The sequence below is a fragment of the Pyrus communis genome, chromosome 1 (assembly GCF_963583255.1).
Source record: "Pyrus communis chromosome 1, drPyrComm1.1, whole genome shotgun sequence".
NCBI classification, from domain to species: domain Eukaryota; kingdom Viridiplantae; phylum Streptophyta; class Magnoliopsida; order Rosales; family Rosaceae; genus Pyrus; species Pyrus communis.
In genome coordinates this window covers 19,164,171-19,192,080 of record NC_084803.1, presented here as the reverse complement: position 1 = coordinate 19,192,080, position 27,910 = coordinate 19,164,171, and the positions used below count along the sequence as shown (strand labels likewise).

General features: G+C 37.7%; 3 protein-coding genes across 3 annotated transcripts; 2 read left to right on the top strand and 1 right to left on the bottom strand.

Annotated features, from left to right (window-relative positions):
* Positions 1–1,840: 1,840 nt before the first annotated feature.
* Positions 1,841–6,533, top strand: LOC137740393 (zeaxanthin epoxidase, chloroplastic-like). The gene is made up of 16 exons (XM_068480273.1): positions 1,841–2,468; positions 2,912–3,074; positions 3,301–3,375; positions 3,509–3,609; positions 3,741–3,856; positions 3,984–4,195; positions 4,294–4,385; positions 4,550–4,664; positions 4,763–4,866; positions 5,029–5,074; positions 5,200–5,264; positions 5,349–5,435; positions 5,605–5,659; positions 5,770–5,858; positions 6,003–6,087; positions 6,223–6,533. The coding sequence occupies exons 1-16, from the start codon at positions 1,954–1,956 to the stop codon at positions 6,295–6,297; spliced, it is 1,995 nt and encodes a 664-aa protein (XP_068336374.1). The 5' UTR covers positions 1,841–1,953; the 3' UTR covers positions 6,298–6,533.
* Positions 6,534–16,133: 9,600 nt separating this feature from the next.
* On the top strand, positions 16,134–18,292 carry LOC137713701 (uncharacterized). The gene is made up of 5 exons (XM_068453043.1): positions 16,134–16,232; positions 16,346–16,589; positions 17,115–17,260; positions 17,887–18,005; positions 18,094–18,292. Exons 2-5 carry the CDS (start codon positions 16,378–16,380, stop codon positions 18,148–18,150), a joined length of 534 nt encoding a protein of 177 aa, XP_068309144.1. The 5' UTR covers positions 16,134–16,232; positions 16,346–16,377; the 3' UTR covers positions 18,151–18,292.
* Positions 18,293–25,634: 7,342 nt separating this feature from the next.
* LOC137724961 (uncharacterized) lies at positions 25,635–27,345 on the bottom strand. The gene has a single exon (XM_068463601.1). The coding sequence runs from the start codon at positions 27,221–27,223 to the stop codon at positions 26,003–26,005; it is 1,221 nt and encodes a 406-aa protein (XP_068319702.1). The 5' UTR covers positions 27,224–27,345; the 3' UTR covers positions 25,635–26,002.
* Positions 27,346–27,910: the final 565 nt, after the last annotated feature.

Below are 27,910 nucleotides of genomic sequence, written 5' to 3'. Positions count from 1 at the left end.
CTGGAGAAAAAAAAAACTTGATTTAAAAAAAAGAAAAGAAAGAAAGAGAAGCAATGATCCCCGCACCCCCCCCACCCCAAAAAAAACCTGCAACCAAATCCAGAAAACTCCCCCCCCCCCAAAACATACCCAGATCTGAACCTTTCCCCTTCTCTCCCCCAAAAAACCCGGACCCAATGCTCCCCCGACGCATCGCCGAGTGGACTCGTCGGTTCGTCGGTCGGCTCAAGCAACGAGGTATGCATTCAAATTTTAAATTTTTTCGGTGCTTGGTTGGTGGTGGTTTGAATGAAGTTAGGTTTGCTAAAGGGGGGTGGGATGGGAGGGGAGGTGAAGAGAGTGGAGGAGAGGGAGGTGGTTGGGAGGCTTGGGAGGGAGAAGAGGGGTGGGGTGGGTTTTTGCGTTTTCAAGTTTTTTTTTTTTTTTTTTCCAGGTTTTAAAAAAAATAAAAAATTATTCTTTTTGCCACATGGCACAAATGTGGCAGCCACGTTAGCACTTAACGGATCAATGGATGGAAAATGTAACGGATGTATTATTTTGAAATAAAATAGTACTTAAGGTATGAAATTGAAATGTTTTGAAGATGTTGTAAGGAATTGAAATAGACCCCAAACCTGAGGTATGAAAGTGTTCTGTTCTTAGGACCACACCGCCGCTTATATATTTTACATGTTTTTCACCACCATAATGTTTCATTTCATATGTTTTCCCTCACAAATTTGGTCTCTAAATTCACGAAAAGGCAATAGATGCATGTTCCATGTCAATGGTTTGGCACATGAAATTTCTAGCTTCCTTACGGTGGAATAAATCCTATACCTCATGCTTCACATTATTTAAGTTACTCTAAAATCGGGTTATATATACGCAAAGAAAAAAATTTCAATTACACCAACCACTTCCAAAAATTGTACAACAATTAAATAAAGATAAATGTAGGGAGAAAACTTATGGAGTGTTGCTGTATAAATTTAGAGAAGCAAGAAGGGAAAGAATCGGCAGAGAGGAGAGGAGGAGAAAAGGACTTGATAGAATGACGATCGAGAAAAATAACTACACATATATTTTTTTTTAATTTCTATACACACTTCTATTAATTGATTTATTCAATCTTATAGTAAAACATGAACATAATGTACAAGGAAAACAAGATTGTGTGATTATAATCTCCTACGATTATATTGTAGGCGGACAAATTAAACTATTAATCAGATGAATTTCTACTTTGATGTGTTAAACTGAAAAAGAAATCATTGTAACGTTTGCCATAAAATATATAATTCAGAAAGATAATATTGAAGATAAGTTGGTAAAGCTCACACTTCATACTTGTAAGATATTTAAACCCCAACGATCACTTTCTTCTCCAGTTTCAGTTTACAATCAAGAGTCAAGACAAAGTACAGAAAAAAAAAATTAGGAAGTTGAAATCCAACCCCAATATTACTATTTTTCGCAAATAATGAAAATAGTATATCAACCCACCACCACTTTAAAAAGATGTATGCTATCCACACATTTCATTTTACTTCTCACACATTTCTTGATAATTTTTGTCTGTTGATTTTATTCATTTCATCCGATTCAAAAGTCGAAAATTAAAAAAATATCTGAGAAGTATAATAAAGTATGTTGATATCACACCCCCTTCAAAAAAAATTTAATTTTTCCCTCTTGAGAAGAAAATGGTGTTTGTCTAGCCCAGAAATTGCCACATGGCTTGGGAATCTCCATGATTGGTGGACAATTCAAGCCTTCAAAGGTAGTGGCTCCCAGTCACCTATATTATTTTATCTCCCTCCCTTTCTCTCTCTCCCCCCATTTTTTCTCCCTCCTCAAGTCCTCAGACTCTCAGTCGTTATCTTTCCACACAGAGCAAGAAAGCCCGAAGCTTTCTTTTGTTTTTTTTTTTTTTGGTTCTTTCTTCTTTGCTTCTCAGAGCACAAACCTATGGCTTCCGCTGTTTTCTGCAACTCCATGAACCCAGCGGCGGTAGTTTTCTCAAGATCCCACCTACCGTGTCCCGCCAACAAAGACTTCCCACTTGTATTTTCCGCATATTTTCACTACAACTGCCATTTGAGAAGCAGAGCAAGAACTGGGAATAACAAGTGTTTGACTGAGGTGAGAGCTGCTACGGCGGCGCCACCCGCAGAGGCCTCCACTAGTGCGCCCGCACCGACCCAGCAGAAGAAGAACCTGAGAATTCTGGTTGCCGGCGGTGGAATCGGAGGGCTGGTTTTTGCTCTGGCGGCGAAAAAGAAGGGATTCGATGTGGTGGTGTTTGAGAAGGATTTGAGTGCTGTGAGAGGAGAGGGGCAGTACAGAGGTCCTATTCAGATACAGAGTAATGCGTTGGCGGCGTTGGAAGCCATTGATGTGGATGTTGCTGAGGAGGTTATGACGGTTGGTTGTGTTACTGGGGATAGGATCAATGGACTCGTTGATGGGGTTTCTGGTACTTGGTAAGTTGTTTTGATTGATCCAGGTCGCGTTTGGTGTCTATGATTCGACTGGACTCGATAACGGATAGTGGTTGTTTTAGACTGGTAGCTTATAAGAGTTTTTGTTGTTGGTTTTTCTGAGGTTTTAAGTGATCAAGTTTATATTGATTGCCCAATTTGTTTCCTTTTGATTGTTTTTAGGAATCTACATACTACTTTATGAGATAATGAGAAGAAGTCAAAAGAATTTTATTTTCTTTTTTAATTGATGAAAACCAAGAAGAATAATGGATGAAGAAATTATGTAAAATAAAATCTTTTATCATAAAAGTAGAAATTGTTCATTTCAATTTTCAACACAATTTACATGAATCCGTATTGATGATTTGTATAAGATGTGTACGCGGAGCGATTGTGATTTGTATGCAGCCATTCAAATGTATTGATGATTTGTTGATTATCAGGTATGTCAAGTTTGACACATTCACTCCTGCAGTGGAACGGGGGCTTCCAGTTACAAGAGTTATAAGCCGAATGACATTGCAACAAATACTTGCTCGTGCTGTCGGAGACAACATTATTATAAATGGTAGTAATGTTGTTAACTTTGAGGATGTTGGAGATAAGGTAATGATCTCATACTACCTGTTAATTTGTTAAATTTTGTTTGTACCGTTGTTTGTAGCTTAGAAATGTGAAAAGAAAAAGAAAATTGAGAAAGTGTTTCGTACTATTTGTTTGTGTCTTTGTATAATGTGCATCTTCGCAATGCTATTTCAATGTATTTGAACTGCGTAGAATTCATCTGGTTTGGCATTTGATAAGAATTCTTATTCCTTTGTCAATTTAATAGGTTAATGTGATACTTGAGAATGGCGAGCGTTTTGAAGGCGATGTTCTGATTGGAGCCGATGGTATATGGTCAAAGGTATTGCGAAATTCCGAGGCTCAAAATTCTGGGCACACATATGAAATATTGTCTACTGATATACCATAATCTGCATAGTATATTCATTATAAAAATATTAAGTTGAAATCAAATTACTCTTTCTCGTGAGTAGGTGAGGAAGAACTTGTTTGGATTAACGGAAGCTGTTTACTCTGGTTACACTTGTTATACTGGTATTGCAGATTTTGTGCCTGCTGACATAAATTCTGTAGGGTATGTCTGACCTTTTATTTTTTAAGTATGTCTAGTTTACGGGTTTACCTGCATTTGTACCGTTTCATTATCTTCTTCTATGTCAGGTTATATTATACGTGAAGACTTAAACTTAAACTTATCTTCTGAAGGTACCGCGTATTCTTGGGGCACAAGCAATACTTTGTTTCTTCAGATGTCGGTGCAGGAAAGATGCAGTGGTATGCATTTCACAAGGAAGCACCTGGTGGTGTTGATAGCCCCAATGGTATAGATTGAGATTCTCAGCCTTTCTTATGTAGTTGAAAACGTCAGATGGTGATATATGTGTGTGCTTTCACTCTTTATGATAGTAGAAACATACGATTCATTTGTTCTTGTCCATTTTTTGGCAGGTAAAAAGGAAAGGCTGCTCAAAATATTTGAAGGCTGGTGTGATAATGTGATAGATTTGTTACTTACCACAGAGGAAGATGCAATTCTACGACGAGACATATATGATAGGACACCCATCCTAACCTGGGGAAAGGGTCGTGTGACCTTGCTTGGCGACTCTGTTCATGCTATGCAGCCAAATATGGGTCAAGGGGGATGCATGGCCATTGAGGTATGCATTGCACTGATTTGGTTCAACACTGGGCATTATCCATCACCCAGATCATGTTGTTGAGCATTCTTTCTGACCCTATTACTTCATCATCACAGGATGGTTATCAACTTGCCAAGGAGCTTGATAAAGCATGGCAAAAAAGCAGCGAATCGGGAACTCCTATTGACATTAATTCTTCTTTGAGAAGGTAACCCCACGCTATTATATTGATGAAAGTTAATTGAGATAAGCTGATGATGCTTCCTGATACATCTGAATCTTAGTGTTCTTAATATGAAAATCGTAGATTTAAGTCATACGCCAAAGCAGTTGTTGTATAGACTTTGGTGAGTTTTTTTACTTTATCTTCAGCTATGAGAATTCTAGAAGACTGCGGGTTGCCATTATTCATGGAATGGCCAGAATGGCTGCACTAATGGCTTCCACTTACAAGGCTTATCTGGGAGTGGGACTTGGTCCTTTGTCGGTAAGACCTTTTATTAAGTACATACTGAAAATCAGTTAAATGAATAGATGATTGAACGAAGACGCATATGTACTCATGTTGGCTTAATACCCTTGTAGTTTTTGACGAAGTTTCGGATACCACATCCGGGAAGAGTTGGTGGGAGAGTTTTTATTGATAAGGCAATGCCTTTGATGCTGAGCTGGGTCTTAGGTGGTAACAGGTAAAAGTTTGATCAACTGTAACTTTCTGTGTCTTTTGCTTAATCTTTTTTATTTTAGTTATAAAAATCTTATTACAATTTAATCTGTCGGCGCTTGGATCATAGACCTTCATGTGTTTTAAACGGATACTCAACAGAGAAACTGACAATGTTTCTTTGCAGCTCAAAACTTGAAGGAAGGTCACCCAGTTGCAGGCTCTCAGATAAAGTACGTTGTTCAAAGTGTTATGCATCAGCATTGTATAGAAGTTGTTATTTCTTTCCTTCATCTTCGGGTCGCCTTTTGGATTTTGTTGTTACTTAACTGCTAATATGCGGACAAATTTTATGAAGGCAAGTGACCAGTTACGAACATGGTTTGAAGACGATGATGCACTGGAGCGTGCTATTGACGGAGAGTAAGTTTTATCCCAGTTTCTGTATATTTTCAGTAAATTTAGTAATCCAAGGTAGTTGTGTTGATATTCAATTTGTTCTCGTAGGTGGTATCTTATACCTTGTGGGCAAGAAAATGATGCTTCGCAACTTATTTGTTTGAATAGAGATGAGAAAACATCCTGCATAATCGGGTATGCCTACATACCCATCATTCCCGTCCTCCCCTCCAAGACACACATTATATTGTTGTACAGAACAGAACCATCAGCCCCATATTGCCTTATATTTTGGAAGGCACAAGTGTTTTCAGTAAGATGTTCTAAATAAGAAAATTATAATGATGTTTTCTCCTAATTGTAGGAGCGTACCACATGGGGATGCTTCTGGAACATCATTAACAATACGCTCGCCCCAGGTGATTTGGCCGGTTCTGTTCACTTTACATTTATCTCCAGAAACAAACCTATTTCTTCCTTTTTTTTTTGGTGTGTTCTAGATTGAGTGATGAGGTATTTCTTAATTCAGGTCTCGGATATGCACGCTCGTATCAGCTACAAGGATGGTGCCTTCTACGTGACTGATTTGCAAAGTGAATATGGCACCTGGATTGCTGAGTAAGTAGAAAGGGTGTTTTTTTTTTTTTTTTTTTTTTTTTACCGAAAGAGCTGAAACAAAGTGGTTTTCGCCTTTTCTGCATGCAACTTAATTTGTTAAAACTTTTCCCTGCATTCCCCCTATAATACCTTCTACTTGTGCAGTATTGAGGAGAAGCGATACCGAGTACCCCCAAATTCCCCTGCTCGTTTACATCCTTCCGATGCTATTGAGATTGGTTCCCAGAAGGTAGTAAACAATCCTTACCGTATAGTTTTCTGCATAACTCACAGAATTTATCGTATCTGGCAAATGGTGCCACATTTTTGCGCGGTGGTTCCTTTTGTCGGAATGGATTCTTAGCATCCAATTATTATTATGCAGGTGGCGTTCAGGGTTAAAGTTATGAAGTCTTCTCCGAAAAGTGCCGAGAAGGAAGGAGTTCTTCAAGCTGCGTGACGGTAACTTCATATAATGAAATTTGTACAGCATTGTTGAGAGCATTGGAAATGCAAAATGTGAATATGCTGCGTTTTGCAGAGTAGCTAGCATTAAACCAACATTAGACGCTGCCCTTCCAAAAAAAAAAGAGGAAATATGCACGACATGTAGAACTTTCTGTCTTCATAATGAATGTGAATATATCAATTTTGACTAGTCTCTTGATATTTGTTGCTGTGTACATCAATGTGTTCAGGACAAACTGGAAATTTTACCGCTTTAGCATTTTTTTTTTTTTTTTTTTATATAAACAATGAATGCTAAATCTTGTTGAAATATCTCACATCGACTGTATCTCTATGAAAAGAAGAGTTTAAATATCTTAACTCCACTCTAACTAATATTAAGACATTTTGGATAAAATCATACACCTGACGGATTATTCATGATGTTTTGGAAGTGGCCATTTGGCCTGTGTCTCTGATAGTTTTACATGGTATCAAAGCTCAAGATCAAGCCCATGCTACCATGTGATAGGTGGGTCCTTTGACCCCAAGTGTAGGGTGAGTGTCCTTAACCCAATTTTTTGGGTCCCGCTTAATCCCACTATTTTTAAAATTCAGTGCTAGGTAATTGGCCACTGCACCGATTAATGCCTAAGCATTTGAAAATTAAGAAATTGTGCCTAGACCTGCTGAGGCACCCGCCTAGCCGCCCAAACCTGCCTAGGCACCTGCTTAGGTTGCAACTCACTTAGATAGAAAATAGATAACTTTCATTTTGTATTTTATTTTTTTTCAATAAATTGTAAGAGACTTGTTGAATTTTTAAATGAACATACATTATATGCTTGTTTCCTATGTTTTCATTATAACCTAGTATTTCATAATATATATGTTATTCTATTGCAGTTTATGATGAAATTATATATATTTTAAGTATAAAAAAACATTTATTTTCACGAAATATAATAGATTTACTTAAATCCGCCTAGCCGCCCAGGCATTAGGCCCCAGCCTACCGCCCAACTAGCGGCTAACGTATTTTAGAACCTTGCTTAATCCTACAGGTTTGCTCAACCGTGTACCTAGGTTGTGCGCATAGTTTGCATGTGACTAGAGTAGGCGATATATCCTTTTTATATTAAGAGTATACTTATTTATAGTATATAGACTCTGTGTTGTGATTATACTATTATTATATTGCCAATATAGTAAGGGACTAGCACGCGCGTGTAGAATACATTTTTTTGAATCACGGCGTGCTACGTGCGACTTACACGTTTTAAATGTATTTATATGCGTAAATTGACAAAAGGAAAGTCAAATATTTAAAGTAAATGAATAATTTTAGATCATGCTAGAAGAAACCTCTCATAAACCAATTAAAACAGTTGAATTCACATAATAAAATTGGTCACTATAGAATTTACATTAAGAATATAGAAAATAATATTTAATAAACAATTGATTGAATCACATTATTGCTAGCCTTCTTCTTAGTGTAGATAATATCGTTTGTTTAAAAAAAAAATTATCATTTGACAATTACTTTAATCACATTATAACCGGCATTATACGTCTCTTAAAATGTTTTGAACGTGTTTAAAATTAGAGAAAATAATATTTAATAAATAACTGATTGAATCACATTATTGCTAGCTCATTATGAGGCTAAGACAATTGTGAGGCTAAGCTCACCCCCTCCCCCTTAGTGTAGGTAATATCATATTTTTTTTTTTAAATAATCATTTGACAACTTATTTCATCACATTATTATCCGCAGGCAAAAAATCTTTTTTTATAACTGGCATTACACTCCTCTTAAGATATTTTGAACGTGTTTAAAAATAGAGAAATTGAATCACATTATTGCTAGTCTATTATAAGGCACTAATTAAAAAAAAATTGTACCAAAAAATTAATTATTAAAAAAAACATTGTTAAAATAACGAAAATGCCCCTGTATTATTTTGGGATGCCTTTGAAGTTTTCTGTCTTAGGGGTATTTTTGTTGAAGTTTGGTAACACCAAAATCACTGTTCACCTTTTGGGATTGGCTTTATATATAAGATCGTTGCAAATCATATACAACCCATTTGCACATATGAGAATTTCTGCTTAATCATAATCCTCTTTGTAACAAAAACAATACAACCTTGCTTCGATCTAGCCCACAGAGTAGCCTACTCTTAAACCCAGATCATCTATCAGTGATCCAAATCAACCCATTCAGTAAGCTGCCTTTTCTGAAGGTATTTAACTAGACATTGGCAATATATTAATTTCTCTCTCCATGCAGTTTTGGTATCACATGAGACGATAGTGTACTTTTGGCTCAACGAAGTTGATTAGGGCTGGTTCGGTATGGGATCCCAAACCGAAAATGGGATCCCAAATTCCAAATTTCGGGACAAGATTTTAGAAACCAAAACTGATCTGAAAATTTTGGTATTCCCGAAATTTTTTCAAGATTTCAATATGGTTCGGGATTCATAGACCTCCCACATTCCCCGCCAGCCCACACAGCCACACCTCGTCCCAAATTCGTCGACCTTTCCACCCCCATCTCCATCCCTCTCATTCCTGGGCTTGTCTTTGATGCCTTCGGGAGTCAAAGGGCTTTGCGAAGTGCATTGAACAAAATCAGGTACCGATCATCGTCGATGTGTGAGTTTTTCCATGTCTTACCGAATGAAATCACCATAAGAGGGCTACTCTGCTTTGCAGCGATGGATCTGATGTCTTGGAAGAACGATTGGGTTGGGTATGGGTTGCGGGTGTGGCTGCTTTTGAAGGTTAAGAAAGGATTTGTAAGCCTTGGGCTTGCTTCTGCATTTGAGGGAGTCGGTGGAGGGAGAGAGAGGATGGCTCTCTGTGACTATATGGGAGTGAGAAGATGATGATGTTATCAAAAAATAAAATAAGGAAATGAATGGTTAATGAAGATGACAGACAAAAAAAGAATTAAAAAAGGAAAAGTTGGGTGGATATAGATCAGCTATCTTCCAAAAGAAGTTATTGGCCAAATGAACGGCTTGGTTGATATATATATATATAGGTTTGGGATTCCCGAACAAAAGAAACTTAGAGACCGATTCCCGTACCAAACGGTTCGGGATTGGTTTGGGATTGGTACCAAAATTTTCAAGATTTTCGGTTCAGGATTTTTTCGGTTCAAAATCGGAATTTTTTCGGCATGATTCAGAATTTTTGGGATTTTTTTCTAGCCCTAGAGTCGATAGCCCCAAAATAATGTATACGTAAGTGTTTGAACGGGAAGTAAGGGGTTAAAACCTTTTAATCTTTCCCTTACACAGGTATTGGGGTTCTGGCCCAACAACTTTATTTCCGGTAAGATAAGAACAATTAACAAGTTGTGATACTAACAAGTGTAAACGGATCGGATATAGACCGGATTGCCTTATATCCAATCTGACCCAATAACAAAAATATTGGAACGCAATCTAATCCAACAATTGGACGGATCTTGCATTAGTTTAGTCTAAAGTAGGATCTCCAATTGCACTGTTCAACTGGACAGTGTTTTCGGCCGAATTTTATTTTATTTACGTCCATGCCATTGCTTCAAAGAATGGGCTTTGGGGGTTTGGGCTCCGGCTGGGGTTTGTTTGGTTGCTTTCAATAGAACTTGGCGGACGGGGATGGGGTGAGGAGGCTGCGCCGAGTCACCGACAGAGAGCATGGGTGACCTGCAGCCTGCGAGGATGGCAGAGAGAAGAAGAGGGAGGGAAGAGTCGTGTGGTTTGGAAACGAGGGGTGGGATGACAGATGGGAGGAGAGAGGGAGGGGTAGGATGAGCCAAGCAAGGGGTAGGGGCGCTCGAAAGCTTGATTGTGTTTTTGTCGCCGGCGAGGCAGGGAGGCAGGCGAGGGGTAGGGTTGTTTTCAGAATTTTTTTTCCTAATTGGAGAGGCTGTTTTTTCTAGTTTGTTCACCGTTCGGTTGTGGTTCAGTTCTCCACCTTTTGGTTGGGAGTACAACTGATGCTTTTAAATTATTAAATTAGGAGAGCTAAGAAGATATTTGTGCTAATTGCTATCTGATAACTCTGTTTTTCTTTTTTGGCTACTACCTTGCTCTCCATTTCTCCTTTTCCTCCTTCTCTGCTGGTCTTTCAGTGTTGCAACCTCTCTGCAGAAATCACACTGTATGTGTTTTGTCTGTTTTTGTTCATGCTCCTATTATTTGTTCTTGTTAATAACTAAATGCATATCTAATTTGTTAGATGATCGGATATTGTTATCATACTCCAAAATCTGAAATCTCACCTCCCGTTGCCATCCTTTTAATTCGAAAACGATTGATTGAATCGAATGGGGTTTGTGCGGGAAGAGTCTCGGAGTCATGAATACGAAGGGTTGCTGGGTTGGTGGCGGGATGAGACCCAATTATAAATACAACTTATGTAGCCCAAGCCGGAGAAATTTTTCCAAGTGCCGGGTACACATGACACCTGGTGTTCCCTCACCTATTAGCATTTAGTTTTATTTATTTATTGAAAAATAAGATTGAAGGATATCCAAGATGTCAAATGCTAATAGGTGGGGAACACCAGGTGTCATGTGTACCCGGCACTTGGAAAAATTTCTCCCCAAGCTGGGGCACAATTACAGTCCATCGTATCTTACTGTATTTCCGTCGTATTTGTTACGTATTTCGTTAGTTTTCTATGAGCTGTATTAATATCCCTTGGTGTGATTAGAAACGAAGTAAATTTCCTTGAGGTATGGTTTCCATGTTACGTCACCGTACAAGTTGTGATGTGTCTTAAATTAATATAGTTTTTAAGATCCAGGTTGCAAGGCCATACTAGTCCCGGCACCCAACTTAATAGCTTTAGCCGATGCATCTCCCGGATCCCATCCAGGCCGAAATTCATGTATTATAGTGCAAAAATGGATGAATGCAGCATGTAGATCAACACCCAAAGGCAGCAAGACCTCGGCTCTCTCCGTATACATCCAAAGCATCACAATGACCAACCAACATTTCGTCAAATACTTTCCCAAACAATCACATTTCGCTGCACAAATATGTTCTTGGAACATGGATTGATGTTTTTTTTATTTTTTTCTTAAAAAAGAAATGTTGGGTGTGAAAGAGATGTCGTGTGGAAAGAGCGATAATAAAAGAGAAATTAGTGACGGTATATTTATTTGTCACAAAAGGATTGTTGGTGTTAAGAGTTAAATAATAATTACTCACGTGAACTTACCATTTGTCGTGAAGAATCGCAAATTGTTACATGATAAAAGTCAAAATAGTAAGTATTTATGTGTTTTTATTTGTCACGAAGAGCTATCATTCATTATATAAATAATTTAACAAATAATTCTCTGCATAAAAACAAACAAATGAGTTTCTGTATTAGAAACAACAAACCAATAAGTGTTTTTGCATCAATCAAGGGGTTGAAGATAGCAATAGACATATGATCGACCAAAAGACCTGCACATATGGATAGCTATTGAAAATGTGACTTGTGGGTTTTCAGTTTTATGATATTTTTTCTATGCGAGCCCCCTCCCAAAATAATGAAACAAACAAAGACAGACTTGTGGCAGCAAAAATAGCACAACAGTCCAAGACAGACCTCTCAACCACCATCATCTTAACATGCATTTGGATTGCACATATGCAATCTTAATCAATGCAATCCCGCATCAGAAACTTGGCACAATCAATAACAATTTATATTGAATGGTTTTACTTTTAATAGTACTGTTATAAACTTAGTACTTGCCGACTTGTGTGCACGTGGTTGTGCTGAGACAATATCAATGTGATTATTAGTTGATTGCTAGCTCGACTCTTGATGTCTTGACGTATATTATGTGCATGTGTTAGCTTATCGATCTTGGCAATGTCTTGAGCTTGTTCTTCTTCTGCTTCTTCAGTCATCAGAGATCAATTGGATCTCCATTAAATGCCAAACCGTGGTATTGTCTCCCCTTGCATTCAAAACCTTATACATGGAGGCCACCACCACGCCTCCTTTCAACCAGACAAATACATGCGTTGCATGTAATCAATCTTTACTTCATATTTGTCGTTTCTTCTTTTAATCTATCGTTCTGTCATAAGTTTAGGGCATAGCTTCATTATAATATAGCTCTTCCAACTCTCTCTCTCTTTCCCTCGATCGATCGATAGAGGGATTTTTTCAACTATCGGATATTCAAGCAGTACTTCACATGTCATCGTACATTTAAATGGAGAAAATTATGTATTTTTTTCATGTCTATTCCCTCATCTAATTGATACCGAGCATGTAGAAAAATTTATTCCATCTATATATGTTTATATTATGCATGGCTCCTCAAACATCATTGTCGACTTGCTCTCTAGACCAAAAGATGCTCAATCAGCCCATGCAAATAGTAAGTCCAGGAGGACCCATCCCACATGATCCAACATCTAAACGTCATTACACCAAGGCGATCAATCGATCACATATTGGATGCATGGATAGGGTGAGATTTTTCACCCTCAATACCGTTCGCTAGTTCTTCGAATTTATTTACGTTATAAACATACATGCAACTGCTTTATTTATTTATGTTATAGTACGTGAATATTGATTAAGAATGTGCACGTCACACATGCAGACATTTCTATCTGTTAAAGATTTGTAACAATTTCGTCCATATCATTTTTAAAAAAATTGAAAAATAATAAAGAACCATTAAATTACAAATCCTTATACTATTGGTCTGTTTGTCTTCTAATTGTCATGTTAACCTTTTTTTGTAACGTAAAACTTGATTTGCTCTACTATGGAGAAACTTTTATGTATAATCAAAACACAAGATGATATATCACGCGTTATAATACAAGTAGCGACATGGTTAATAAGTCTCATTTTTAAGATATGTTATCCAGTGTTCCTCCACTTATGGTAGGATACGCAACGTACCGCCTTTTGTTTTGAGTACACTAAAATTTCTTCCCAAGAATGCCATGTGATGCCATACGGAAAACAAATAATTTGTTTTAAGAAAATCTTAACTTGTTTTTTTATTACAAGAGATATTTTATACTAATAATATACATTAAAAGAAGTGGAGAGTTCCGCAAAAGGTTGAAGAAGAAGGTCAAATCACCAGAACAATCTACCACTTGCAAGAAAATCTTAACTTTTGAATGTCGAAAAGTAATTAAGCTAATCACCTAGTGTTAGATAAAACTACGAAAAGAAAAAAAAAAAAAAAAAGCAAAGTTATTTAGATATTTTGAATTAGAGAGTATGTTAGTTGTCTAAATACAGTAATTGCAATAAACTTAACCATTTAATTACTTGAAGGCTCGACGATGAAGCCATTGGTGCAAGCGTTCTTATTATGAAGGTTGATTTTCACCAATCTTGTACGGTTATGGTAATTGTAAAGGAACATCTCATCATTAGATATTTTTTGTTTTTAACAACTGTAAATCTGTTACAATTGTTTTCTAACTAATCACTATGATTAGGTGTTAATCTAGTATTATTAGTCACTAAGCTTATTTAGCAAGGTGTATGTAAACTCTGTTGTAATTACTTCCTCATTAAGAAAGTGAATACAAAAAGCATTCTTTCTATCTTTGTATCACTCGCCTCTCTGCTTCACCACCTTTCGATCCTCCTTTCTCTGCGATTCGATCTTCATCTTCTTCCTCTTGATCTTCAATTTCTTCTTCTCTTCAGCAATGGCGTCGTCTTCTTCTTCACCTCCACATCTTGAAATTTTTCCTCCGAGCCCTACATCGACTGAATTTGTCGCTCCCAATTTCTCTGCAATGAACCCTAATTTTTCCAATTCGTCGATTGCATCGATCATAATCCAGAATATTAGTTGTATGGTGCCTACGAAGCTAAAGCCTGACAATTACTTAGTCTAGAAAGCTCTCTTTGCTCCAATTTTCAAGCACTACAAGCTCACCAGCATTGTTAACGATTCCGAGCCCTGTCTACCACCTTATCTTCTTGATCAGAATGGTCGCCCCATCGGAAACCCTAACATGGCCTATGAAGCTTGGTACGAGAAGGATTAGAATATCCTAATTTGGCTTAACTCTACTCTCTCTGAAGAAATTATTTCGTTCACTGTTGGTGTGACTTCACCTCGTGATCTCTGGCTCAATCTTGAAAATCGATTTTGGGGTGTATCTAGTGCTTATATTCATCAACTCTGCTCTCATCTACATGATGTGCATAAAGGTGATCTTTCAATTTCTGAGTATCTGCAGCGCATCAAAGGTATTTTCGATGCTTTAATGGCGACTGGTTCTCCAGTTTCTGATCATGAACTCATTGCTATCATTCTCAATGGTTTATCTAATGAATATGAATCTTTTGTTGACTCTATTATGTTGAGAATTTCTTCAACCACGTTGGATGAATTGCATGGTCTGTAAATTAACAAGGAATTATGCATGAATCGCAAAAAGAAAGGCACTGTCTCTTCTGTTCAATAACTTTTCCAGGCATTTGCAGCTCGGTCTCAGGGTTATCTCCTCCCTACACCACCATACTTTCCTTTTCCACAAGCCTATGTTGCGCAATTCAATGCTCCTCCCAAGTTTCAGAACAATCGTGGCAATGGCAAATGGGCATCTTAATGCAATAATCGTGGTAACTACTCCAAGAATTTCACTCAGTTTCTTGGTAATTTTCATAACTCTGGCAATGGCTCTGGTTATTTTTTAAATAACTCTGGTGGAAATCGCTATAATTCTAGTGGGTTCAATCACAACAACAACATTTCTAGTCCTAATTTTGGTGGCAAAAATCCTCGCCAAATATGTCACTTCTTCGAGCATAAAGCAATTGATTGCTATGAATGCATGAATCATGCCTTTGTTGGTAAAATACCCCCTGCCAAATTAGTTGTTATGTGTGTTCACATAAACTCTAAAGCTTCTTCTCCTACGTGGCTGGTTGACTCTGGCACCACATGTCATATCACCAATGATATAGCTGTTATTTATTCTCTCATTCTGTACTCTGGAGAAGATAAGGTTTACATTGGTGATGGACAAGGTATGTCCATTCATCACTCTGGCACTTCTATGCTTAAAATACCATCTGTTACATTTCAATTTAACAATGTTCTTCATGTTCCCAAGATGAAATTCAATCTTTTCTCTGCCTATCAGTTTTTAAAAGATAACTATTGTGCATTAACCCTTGATTCCGATGGCTCTACAATCAAGGATCGCTCTACTGGGATAATGCTTTTTTAAGGACCAGTTAGAGAAGGTTTCTATCCTCTCCAAGGCATTCCCTCAGCATCTGCACCATCAGCTTTTCTAAGTACTAAAGCTTCACTTCAGACATGGCATCGGAGGCTTGGACATCCCTCTATAGCAATGTTCAGGAAGATTTTAAATAAAACTCAACTTGCTCACAGTGGTGGCAAGTCTGTCAACTTCTTTTGCACAAATTGTGCTATTGGTAAAAATCATAAGTTACCTTTTTCCTTTAGTACTAGTAGTGTCTCTGCCAGTCTTGACTTGATTCATTGTGATGTTTGGGGCCCAACTCCAGTTCTATCTGTCAGTGGTTACAAGTATTATGTTCTATTTGTGGATGAGTTCACTAAGGGCCTGTTTGGGATTGAGGTGCTTAAAAAAAAAAAGCTACTATGAAAAAAAGCTATGAAAATTTTTGGTGTTTGGTAAACTTTGAAAAGCAGCTTTGTTTCAAAGTTGAGGGTGAAAAAAAGCCCAAAACCAGGAGATGACAAGAAGCTGCAATTTGCAGCTTCCAAAAGCAGCTTATTTTCACCCACACACTGGTGAACAGTGTACACATTTAATGAAATATGAATAACCCAAAACTGCCCTCCCTTTCCCTTCACCTACGCTCTCACCTTTCCAGAACTCTCTCGCACGCTCTTCACCTCAGAGCTCTCTCGCATAACCCGAACCTCAGGCTCTCTCTCGTTCTCTCGTTCTCTCATTCTGTCGTTCCGAAAACTAGCAAACTCGTTCTCTCGTTCTCCAGGTTTCTCCAGGTAAGCTTCTTATTTATTTGTTTGGATTTTTCAAATGAGGGATGGGGAGATTAGGGAAAGAGGGGTGGGAAGAGCAAAGGGATGAGGGTATGGAGCATGGTGTGTTCGTCGAACCAGAATCGGAGCATGGAGGCTCACTCACTCCTCAAGCGGCAGGGCTTCGACGTCGCGTCGTACGGCACCGGAGCCCACGTCAAGCTCCCTGGTCCCTCCCTCAGAGAACCCAATGTTTACGACTTTGGCACACCTTACAAGCAGATGTTCGACGATCTCCGGCGAAAAGACCCCGAACTGTATCCTCCTCCTCTAAACTTGTTCTTCTCTCGATTTTGTTCAATTGGGGTTTTCAAATTATGTATCTTTCTTGTTTCAATTGGGTTTTTCGAATTCTGGGTTTTGGGGAATATGATATTTTGGTGATGAAATAGATTCGTATAAATATCTAGAAAATAGTACGAACAAAAAGTTTTGGTAGGAGCAAATTGGTTAACAGGAAAGAAAAAGAAGGACTTTAAGACTGTTGATATATGCAACTGAGATTGTAGGTTCAAAGCTTCAATATTTGGAAATTAAGTGGGCAGTCTGATAGATTTTGTGTATGACCTTACCCTTAAGGCTTTTAAGAGTAAATTCGATATTTGTGGTTCGAGGTGTTTAGCGAAGAGTATAGAATAGTTGATGACGACGACTATTGATTGGTAGCTCTGTGTAGCAATGCTCGAGTATTGTGGGATGTATGAACTGGAATTTATGTGCGTACTTTACGTTATGAACTGTGTTGTTTTTTATGCAAAGTGTAACCTTGACGATAAGTACAGGTACAAGCGTAATGGCATCTTGCCTATGCTTAAAAGAAACTTGGGAGTCAAACGGGCACCTCAGCGATGGCAGGACAATGCTGCCGACGGTTCCTTTGATGTGGTGTTAACATTCGAAGAAAAGGTTTTTGACATGGTTATTGAAGGTTGGTTTTAACTCCCTTCTCCTAGTTTTGGCTTGTATCTTCTAGATTTTAATAGTCCATAGTCATTCGATAATCAATTAATCAAATGCTCTTCTTTGTGTTGGTAGTGTTGTTTCTTGGCAATCTCTTTCTGTTGAGCTGTTGGAATATGACTTGCTGGTAGAGTTTGAGCTCTTAAGTTATAGGTATGCAATTTCTTTCAGCTTAACGTAATCATTGGAGATGGTAACAAACAACGATTGATATTTGAAATGGATTCTTTTTCCATTTGGGAAATGTAAGAAAGTAAGAAAGTAAGAAACCTTGAGTTTATAGGTTCCTAGGATTATTAGAACTTATACATACAACAGAGATGCTGGTTCTAGGAACTTGTGGTTAATGAATCTCAAGGAAAAGATAAAGTTTAAACCTCAAGAGAGATTTTGATTTTTTTTTTTTTAAAAAAAAAAAAAAAAAACATACTAGATGGTTGAAAGTTTCTGTTTAGTTGATCGTTTAGTTTGGCACCATCTACTTTTGTTCATCTTTTAGTTTTATGAAAACTAAAAGAAGATTTGTGAAGTTAATCTGTAACTTGAAGATACCATCCTTGTTTGCTTGTCTGACCCGTGTGCAACAATGTATAGATCTCAACAACCGGGACCATGCTCTTAGGAAATGTGTGCTGATAATCAACTTGGAGGTGAAAGATAACCACGAGGAGGCGGCTGTAGGAGCTCGTCTTGCTTTAGATCTTTGCCAAGAGGTCTGTATTTATGGTTGCGTCGACACCCCATAATCTGTAATGCAAAACAGTAATGCTGACGGGTACATTATCGTTAATTGTTTTCCAGATTGAAGCAGCCGATTCGTGGGAGGAATCAATTGATGATATTGTATCTGGTTTTTAGAAACAGCAGCGACGGAAGTTAATGTATAGCATCTCATTTTATTGAAACTGTAATAATAGTTTGTTAGGGAGATTTCGAAAAACCAAGACCCGGTGTTGCTGATAACTTATGTGCACCGACTGTTCTCCCCAAATGTAACTCTTGCTTAAGCACCAGTTTCGATAATATCTTGATTAGAGCGACTCTCCTACCGTACATTAACAATATTAACAATATTGTACTACTTTCAAGTTTGATGAATGCAAGTTTGATGAATGCATCTAATTAGACTACTTTCGAGTACATTAATAATATTGTACTAATGAATCCTAGCTATTCACTCTAAAATATTTCTATTAAAGTAGTTTGTCATACTAATTAATATTTAAGATAAAGTTTATAAATATTTTTCTTCTAAAAATAAAATATATTTAGTAATTCACTTTTATTTGTTAAGAAAATTAAATTAATAGCACATCTAGTATTATACCTTTTTTGGTCAATTCACACAGTCACAGCTGTTTTACAAAAAAGTTTACCAAACATTATCATACCGCTTTTTTTTTCCAAAAGCACTTTTACAAAAAAGTTTACCAAACACTTTGCTGCTTTATTTCACAGCCGCTTATTCTCACAGCACAGCCGTTTATTCTCATAGCAGCTTTTTTTCAAAGCACAGCAATACCAAACCAGCCCTAAATACACATGGCTGTTTCCATTGAAGGCAAAATCTGAAGTTTTTTATGTGTTTGTCAGTTTTAAAGCATATGTTGAAAATTCGATTGGCAATAGAATCAAAACTTTCTAATCAGACACGGAGGGTGAATTCACTAGTTTTGCGTTTAATTCTTTTCTTGTCAATCATGGTATTTGTCATCAATATAGTTGCCCTCACACTCCCGAGCAAAATAGGTGTGTTGAACATAAACATAAACATCTCACAGAAACTGCTAGAACTCTCTTAGTAGCTTCAGCTGTGCCTCACAAATATTGGGTTGAAGCCTTCAACATAGCTTTGTATCTTATTAATCAATTCCCTTTATCTACTCTAGACAAATCTCCTTAGGAATTACTATTCAAAAAGGCTCCAGATTATTCCAAGCTTAAGACTTTTGGTTGCAGTTGTTATCCCTGGCTCAAACCATATGTATCTTCAAAGCTTGATGGCAAAAGTACACATTGTGTCTTTCTCGTCTATCATTTGCAACATAAAGGCTACAGTTGCTTAGACATTTAAACACAATAGTTGTACATCTCAAGACTTGTCATTTTCCATGAGGATCATTTTCCTTTCAAAGGTCTACCATAGTCACAGGACACTGTCACATTGGGGTTTGCATCCACAACACCTATATCAAACTCTTCATCAACTTTTACTCTTCCATTTTCTGTCTCTTACACCAGTTTCTCTCAGCCTAATCCCTCAGTCTTGGATAACATTGCATCCTTATCCAGTTTAGCTCAGTTTTCACAACAATCATCTTCTCCAATTTCAACTCAATCACCAGTGTTTGTTGCATCCCAAGAACCTTTGTCTTTAGTACCTGTTGCTTCCCAACCAACCCTTGTCTCTACAAATACACATCCAATGGTAACAAGGTCCAAGGCTAGGATTTTTAAACCCAAGATATTAGCTGTTACTAAGCATCTAATTGATACTAGCAGTTTTGTACCTACTACTTATTTACGGGCTTCAAAACATGAGCATTAGAGATAAGCAATGTCTAAAAAGTTTCAAGCCTTGCAAAACACTAGCACTTGGACTCTAGTTCCCTCATCTTCGAATCAGAATGTTGTAGGGTGCAAATGGGTGTTCAGAATTAAGAGAAAACTTGATGGCACCATTAACAGGTACAAAGCTCGCCTTGTGGCTAAAGGGTTTCATCAGCAATAAGGGGTTGATTTTCAGGAGACATTTAGTCTTGTTGCCAAACCAGTCAAACTTCAAATCTTGTTAACATTGCAATTCAACACAACTAGTTTCTAAATCAATTAGATATCAGTAATGCCTTCCTTCATGGCACTCTCAAAAAAGAAGTTTTCATTCAGCAACCGTCTGCCTTTATTGATCCAACAAAGTCATCTTTTGTTTGCAAGCTCAACAAGTCTTTCTATGGCTTGAAACAGGCCCCCAAAACATGGTATGACAATTTCTTTCATACTCTAAGCTCCCTTGGTTTTGCAAACTCCAAATCAAACTGCTCTCTATTTGTTCACACAAAGCCTTCTCTAATTATAGTCATAGTGTATGTAGATGACATTCTAGTGACTGGTTCAAATGCTTCTCACTTTCAAGCCTTTATTCATCAACTGAGCACTTTATTTCCTGTTAAGGATTTGGGACCTCTCCATTTTTTTTTCTTGGGTTAGAAGTTCACAGAACCACAGAAGGCATATTCTTGTTGCAAGGCAAGTATGCCCTTGATTTACTTGTTAAAACCAATATGGATGGCTGTAAACCATGTTCTACTTTACTTGGAATAGCTAAGTTAGATCACACTGGTCCCTTACTTACTAATCCTAAAGAGTACAGATCCATGGTAGATGTTCTTCAGTACCTCAATTAGACAAGACCAGATATCTCTTTTGTTGTAAACCAAGTGTGTCAATTTCTGCATTGTTTGAGAAAAAATCACCTTCAAGCAGTCAAACAAATTTTGAGATTTCTTAAGGGTTCTGTTACTAAAGGTTTGTGGTTCAAGAAAGGTCTCCTACATCTCACAGCCTATTCCGGTGCTGATTGGACTAGATGCACCTTTGACAGAAGATAAACAAGTGGCTATTGTGTGTATCTCCGTCCAAATTTGATTAGATGGAGTGCAAAAAAGTAACACACAGTTGCTCGATCGTCCACAGAGGCTGAATATTGATCTCTTGCTCACATAATTGCCAAGTTGACATGGATTTGCAAAATCTTAAAAGATGTCACCTTTCCTCTTCGACATGTTCCTAGACTCTGCTATGAGAATGTTTATGCAATCTCTTTGGCTTCTAATCCAGTATTTCATGCTCGCACGAAACATGTGGAACTTGACTATCATTACATTAGAGAACTTGTTTTGGCAAATTTGATTCAAGTTCATCATGTTAGTAATCATCATCAAATTGCAGACATTCACACCAAGGCACTTTCCAAGGCCAGATTCAAGTTGTTACAGTCCAAGCTTTCTCTTGGAGATCCTCCGTTTAGCTTGAGGGAGGGTAAATGGACATCTCATCATTAGATATTTTCTGTTTTTAACAGCTGTAAATCTGTTACAATTGTTTTGTAACTAATCACTATGATTAGGTGTTAATCTAGTATTATTAGTCACTAAACTTACTTAGCAAAGTATATATACTCTGTTGTAATTACTTCCTCGTTAAGAAAGTGAATACATAAAGCATTCTTTCTATCTAACTGTACATGTGATGTTAGAGTTAGTATTCATCAACGGTACTGTGAGAGAGGAAGGTTCTTACACGTGAGAGAGAGATCAGACACAACAGAGCAGAGCAGAGGGCGCAGAGAGATGAGTGGCATGTAAAGAGGGGTCAATGAGGCGGTGGGGGAGGCACGTGATGGAGCAACGGTCGATTCTGGTGGCGGTGGCAGTGACCGTTGGAACATTTATTGAGTTGACACGTGTACGTACTCTCAAGTCTCATCAACTTGGCTTTGCCTTTGCTGTTTGCACATTGGATTCGATAAGCTTATTATTTTGGAACACCATGGCATATCAGGGGGAGCTTTCCATTTCCATGCATCATGGATCGGATTCATGCTACTTTATTTATGGTCTTTTGTGTTCTTTAATCTCTTATCCCTTTTTATCTTTATAGTTAGAGGTGACATAATATAATTTACAATTAAACATTATAGACAAGGGAGAAACACAGGCGGTGTTCTAGTCAACTTGAGTTTTTCTAGTTTTAATTTGTCACTACCCTTATTCACTTTCATGGGCTGGATTTTTCCGTAAGTGGTTGAGTTTCGACTATTGATGTTGTGAAATCTCACATGCCTTCACATGTTTAATTGAAATGTAGATGATACTACAGTACATTCACGATTAACAATTTTCGTTGACTATATATTATATCAGTTAGATCCCACATGTACAATTTTACTGTCGTCCACAAATATATATTGGAGTTCCTTATCTCAACTGAATATTTCACATTATCATTTGATATATAATTATATCAATAATTAATTAACAGTAGTTGGCACATTGCGTTTCAATTTCGTGCTAAGTTAGACCCCTTTATATATATATATATATATATATATATATATATATATATATATTTTTTTTTTTTTTTTTATTTATATTTTTTATATTTTGTTGTGACTGCAACTACAAGGGCATGTTTTTCACTCCCTGCATGGTTTTTTGTTGACGAATACTCTATTTATTAATCGCAAATTACATGATTTTAAGCAGTCAAGGATTTTTGAAGCCTTCATCCTTTTCATCAATGCAAGATTGAAAAGCTAACACTTGTTTGAAAAGGTGTGGTGGGTCAACCTAGTCTTTACCTCATAATTTGCCATTAAGTCAGTGGTGGCGGATCCAAAAATAGTTATTTGGAGGGTCTCATGTAAAAGTTTATAAACATTTTTTAGACATATACTGATAACCATAAAAATAAATCATAGTTCCATCATTTATAATTTATAGAACGAATAACAATATAAGTTACAATTTTTCACGATGCATTTTAATATTTTGAAAACGCTGCATTGTAGTTGTATTGTCAATGGAAGAAAAAACAATGATCTCTCATTTGGTTACGCAATGGATTTTTCACAATATTCATAGCAAAATGCTCTCTCCATTGAAGCAATAGCAACCAGTAGAACCAAAGTCCATGTAATTAGCAAATATACATGATTATATGCTATGTTCCTCCCTGTTTTCACCTTTTTTTTGCAAGACTACCAATTTCTTTAAATTGAGAAAATTCACTACTTGAATGCATATCAAGAATATAATGCCCAAGTTGATATTTTCTTATAAAAAAAATAATAAGAAGGTCAACTCCTCTTTAAGGCATTTCATCAAGCAATTAGAGGACATGTATAAATGACAACTCCAACCTTCAAAAAAGCAACACCCAAGTCATTTATAAAGATTCACCGGAATTTGAGAGGTTAGCTAACCCCACTTGCCCCTTAATGGATCCGCCAGTGCATGAAGTATTATTGTCTTTTAATATTGAAGTACTAATGGAAGGCTACTGAGTCAGTTAACAAATTTGCTATGCTATTAAAGCGAGTGTATGAGAGGAGAAGGATTTATGTAAAACGAGTTTGTTGTTATTAGGCGTTTCATTTTAAATAAAAGAATGATATGTGTAAAGTCGTCAACATATAAGATTATATTATTAGACAAATACAGCACGTGATAAACTTGTTTTATATAAGTTGTTCTCAAATAAGAGTGAATTTTGTAATGCATTTAAGTGCTTTTGGTAACAAGTTCTTGTCAACTAGCCGGATGGAGACTTGGAGAAACCGAGTTATTTAGAAAGCGAAAAACCAAAAAGCCGTATATGAATTATACGAACATGCATAATGCATTAAGAATAATGCAAATTATTGGACGTTTGCTGAGCACTAATTTGTAAGTTCACCAAACACTAATTTCAAGTTTGAATAAAAATAAATGTTTCAAAATAAGTCCTATATCCGTACTTTCGTACCACGCTCCACCACATCGACACTACCTTATAAAGGGTCAAAAGTTTTTTTTTTTTTTTATTTGGTCAAAGAGTTCGAAAAAATTGACAGTTTAAAAACCTAATGCATACCATGCTTCGATACATAACAACAAAACGCTTAAAAATCGAATATCCAAACAACCCACAACACCACATCCCCTCCCTCCAAGAAGTTGATAAATCAACTTCAAGAGTTTGAAACAAATTTGTGAGGAAAAAATGTGTGAAAGCTCCACTTCTCTAGTCTCACACCTCTTAAGTGTGAAAAGTCCAAGAGCTTTCTTGAGAAGAGCATTCAAATGATTTAAAATATTTGTAGAGAAAATATTTTTAAAATAAATTCTTAATAAAAATGCAAGTTAATTCTGGAGAAAAAAAAAAGCACTTAAATTACTTCTGAAGTCCAAAAACATTATCTATAAAAACGTTTCAGTCATTTAAAACTATTTTCCAAACAAGCCCCAAATTAATCCATCTCAAATAGAACCCCACATCACGTGGCCCCCCATCTTGGTAAATATCAAGTTATCAACCATGCCCGTCCACTTCTAAAAAATTACATAAATTTTGGTCCAAATGTTTAATCCTTCAAAAGTTCTTTTTGGATGATCTCACATATTCTATTGATAAAGGAATTACACTTCTTATTGATTTAGTTAGGTTCTAGTGACTTGAAGAGAATTAATGTTCTATACAAGCGAACATCTGCTAAAATGTTTGCATCCCTATTTAAAAGTGAGATGTTCAAAAGTCGACAAACAATCTTTTGAATATTATCAATTAATGTTTGTATTAAAGAATTGTATTCTCTTAGTAGTTAGTAATAGCGTCCAAAATGCATTCGAAATCATTTCAACCTCAATTGATCAAATTCTCTTAACAAGAACTAAATCAGTCCATCCAACAAGTCCTGTTGAATGAAACGCGCAAGGCCAAAAATTGCTGAACAAATTACGTAATTGTAAATATCTTATCGATTGATTGAAGAAAACAAAGTTCGAATAATACATGAACAAAATCCTCTTTTTGGAACCAAAATTCACACACCTTGACCGAGTACTTGTGTTGTGTCTCCTAAAAGCTTAACACACGCAAGGTTTTCTTTGTCAGGCTTCATTCACTCTTTCCTTTTTTTTTTTTTTTTTTTTTTTTTTTTTTATCAGAATCTTTTTCTTTTCTATAAACCCAATATTTTTCCGCTCTTTTTTTCCCCAAATTTCAAGGAAAACGACCATTAATAATATCCCCATCCTATCGCCATCTCAAAAGAAGCAAATTTTCCCCCAGACATTTTCCTCCTTTCACTTCACACCTGCCATTCTTCCCACACTCCCAGGCTCCGCCGCAGTCCCACTGTTTTCACCATCACAAACCCTACTTTACTTTCACCAAAAATTTCCCGGAAAATCGTTCCCATCCAGGAAAAAGCCCTTTCCTGTTCAGGCCCCATGAGAACGGTGTCGTTTAGCCACTGACTCCTGGAATATATAACACGAATCATCTCAGTGTCCCACGCGTTCACAGAAACAGCGCAGCGCATCGCACCATCGCCAACTCTTTGATTCCAGCGCTCAAAATTCCAAATTTTAAAAAGATAGCACACGTGCGCTCTACCCGCTACAAACCATAACCCCATTCCTTAATTCCATAATTGATATTGATTATTGAGTGTGCAGAATTCCGCTAAGTTATACAATGATTTAGCCAATAATGAAAACCACTAGCCCATAAAGATTGAACTTAAAACTATCACTTACAAGTACAGAAAAGTAACTACTGACGAAGGAAAAGCCGTCATAACCAAAAGACATGAATAATAATAAAAATATGTAAATATTATTTTGGTTTTTGTACAACTAAATAAAACCCAACAGTATCAGTAAGTATGAGCTGTATCCACATAATTAAGGCAACAACATAATTACAGAAACCATAATTTGGTCTAAAAACATAGGATTATCAATTATTTATGTCTATATTATTTCCTTGTAATTGCAACTCTTTCATCTTGTTTTCTTACTTATAGGCTCTGTTTCACAGTACAAACGCGTCCCCCTATGTATTTGATTTTTTTTTAACCCAATGGGGAAACCCAAATCCAGAAACGCGAGGCCCCATGACCCTTTCAATTTTCCCAGAGAAAAATAAGAATAGTAAAATGAAAATATTACCGGGAAACCGACTCGGCCAGTTTCCCTATCTTTTCCACGAGCTCCGGAGACAGCTTCTTAGCCGGTTTCCTCTCCTTCTCGGGTCGAAAATTGAAGCCCAAAGCCTCCGAAACTTCCTCGGAGCTCCACCCGGCTTTTCGGAGCGAGTCCGAGAACCGATCCGCTTTGAGCAGCAGCGCGTCGAGTACCGCTTGGTTGTCCAACATAACCATCTCTCCCTCGAAAAACCCAGACGCGGATACCGAAACCATCTCCGATATATCCGTATCGCTCCACCCGCCATGTCTCAAGGCCGACCCGATTTGATCAATGTACTCGTCCACCCATTTCGGGATTTCGGACCTCGACGGCATATCGAAGAACCTTTCCGGAGAAGAGCACGACGACGACGAAGAGTTTGAGTTCCTCCGGCGACGATCCACGGCGGCGTCGCTCCAGAACTCGACCCATCTAGGGGTTTTGGTTCCGGAACCGAAACCAGTGTCCAGGCTCCGCCGTGAGAAATTCGAAGACGACCCGGCCGATTTCTCGCTCAAGGATCTTTGCTTCTTAAGGATATACGGGTCGGTCTCCGATTTCCGAAACAGAGACTCGCGCTCGAAGAAATCGGATAGATCCAAGCCGCAACAGAAGATCCGATTCTCGTCGACGTAGAAGATGGGGTTCCCCGCCAAACAGGGGTTGCACGGAATGTAGCAATGGTTGAAAATTGGTATCAGCAGCGGGGCTCTCTTCAAAGCAGTTCTCGCGACCCGCAAGGCCTTTTCCGGGTCGGCCGGTCTCAGACCCCAGGATTTGGACCAGAGGGTGTTCCTTGCGATTTGGAACGAAATCGCAGCGATCGGGAGGTCGAGCGAGGCCTTGAGACCGAGGCGGGCACCGGCGGCTCTCCAGTCGGGAAAACCGGGGCCGACAGGCAACCCGGCTGAGAGAATGGCTCTGAGGTCTGGAGGGAATACGAAGCCGAACTCCGCTTCAGCCCGGGCGAACTCGGATTCGGATAGACCCGGCTGGACCTGGAAACCGGAGCTTTTGAGGTGGGATATGACGTTGTCAGCTAAAGAGGAGAAGGAAAGAAGGCCGTTCCGTACGGGAAGAGTGGATTTTGCGGGGGTTGTTGGGGTTGGTGGGCCGGCGGCGGCTCGGGCGGAGAGGCGGCGAAGGCCGGCTACGTGACCCGGGTTGAGGCCGGTCATTCTCCGATCGACGTCGACCATTGTGAATCGGAAGTGAGCGGGGAATCGGATGAGATATGGAATGCAGGTGGCGTGTGTTGTGAAATGGTCTGTGTGAAGTGAAAAAATGTAGGAAGTGTGTGGGAGGGGAGGGGAGAGGAGGGGAGGAGGTGCCGAGTGGGAGCGCCTTTTGGTGGGAGAGAAGATGAAACACTTGGGTTGTGAAAAGCAAGATTGTGTATTTATAGCCGCTCTATAGTGGACCCCATTCAGATTTTGGTCTTGGTTTATTTTAATTTTTTTTTCATTTTCTAGGTTACTATTTAACTAAGCCTAGTCGTTACTAAATTTACTAATTTTTTTCCTTTTTTTTTTTTTTTAAATTTAAAAGATAATTGGTGGCAAATCACGGTTATCCATTTATTTCGAATACCGCAAAGACTAATAGAAATATTTCAATCTTCCCCTCCTGATCACGGTTACTAAATTTACTAATTAATTTTCATTGAAATTTGTTTTATAATGACTAACCTTCTAAATTTACCAATTTATTTAACTGACCAAGATCTGCTAGAGTATCAACTATCAAGTTAGGTATGTTTATAGTTCAGTTTTTTCTTTTTCTTTGTACTTGAAGTCAATTCACCTGGATTAAAACATAATCTGTCAGGTTTAGCTTCTCCAAATACTAGTCTAAAAATAATAAAGGTAAATCGTTGCGTGATCTGT

Coding starts and splice junctions, on each gene's coding strand:
- LOC137740393 (XM_068480273.1), top strand. CDS start 1,954: ATGGCTTCCGCTGTTTTCTGCAACTCCATGAACCCAGCGGCGGTAGTT. Junction 3,075..3,300: donor TTGAGGATGTTGGAGATAAG/GTAATGATCTCA, acceptor TCAATTTAATAG/GTTAATGTGATACTTGAGAA. Junction 3,376..3,508: donor CCGATGGTATATGGTCAAAG/GTATTGCGAAAT, acceptor TCTCGTGAGTAG/GTGAGGAAGAACTTGTTTGG.
- LOC137713701 (XM_068453043.1), top strand. CDS start 16,378: ATGAGGGTATGGAGCATGGTGTGTTCGTCGAACCAGAATCGGAGCATG. Junction 17,261..17,886: donor TTTTGACATGGTTATTGAAG/GTTGGTTTTAAC, acceptor AACAATGTATAG/ATCTCAACAACCGGGACCAT. Junction 18,006..18,093: donor CTTTAGATCTTTGCCAAGAG/GTCTGTATTTAT, acceptor ATTGTTTTCCAG/ATTGAAGCAGCCGATTCGTG.
- LOC137724961 (XM_068463601.1), bottom strand. CDS start 27,223: ATGGTCGACGTCGATCGGAGAATGACCGGCCTCAACCCGGGTCACGTA.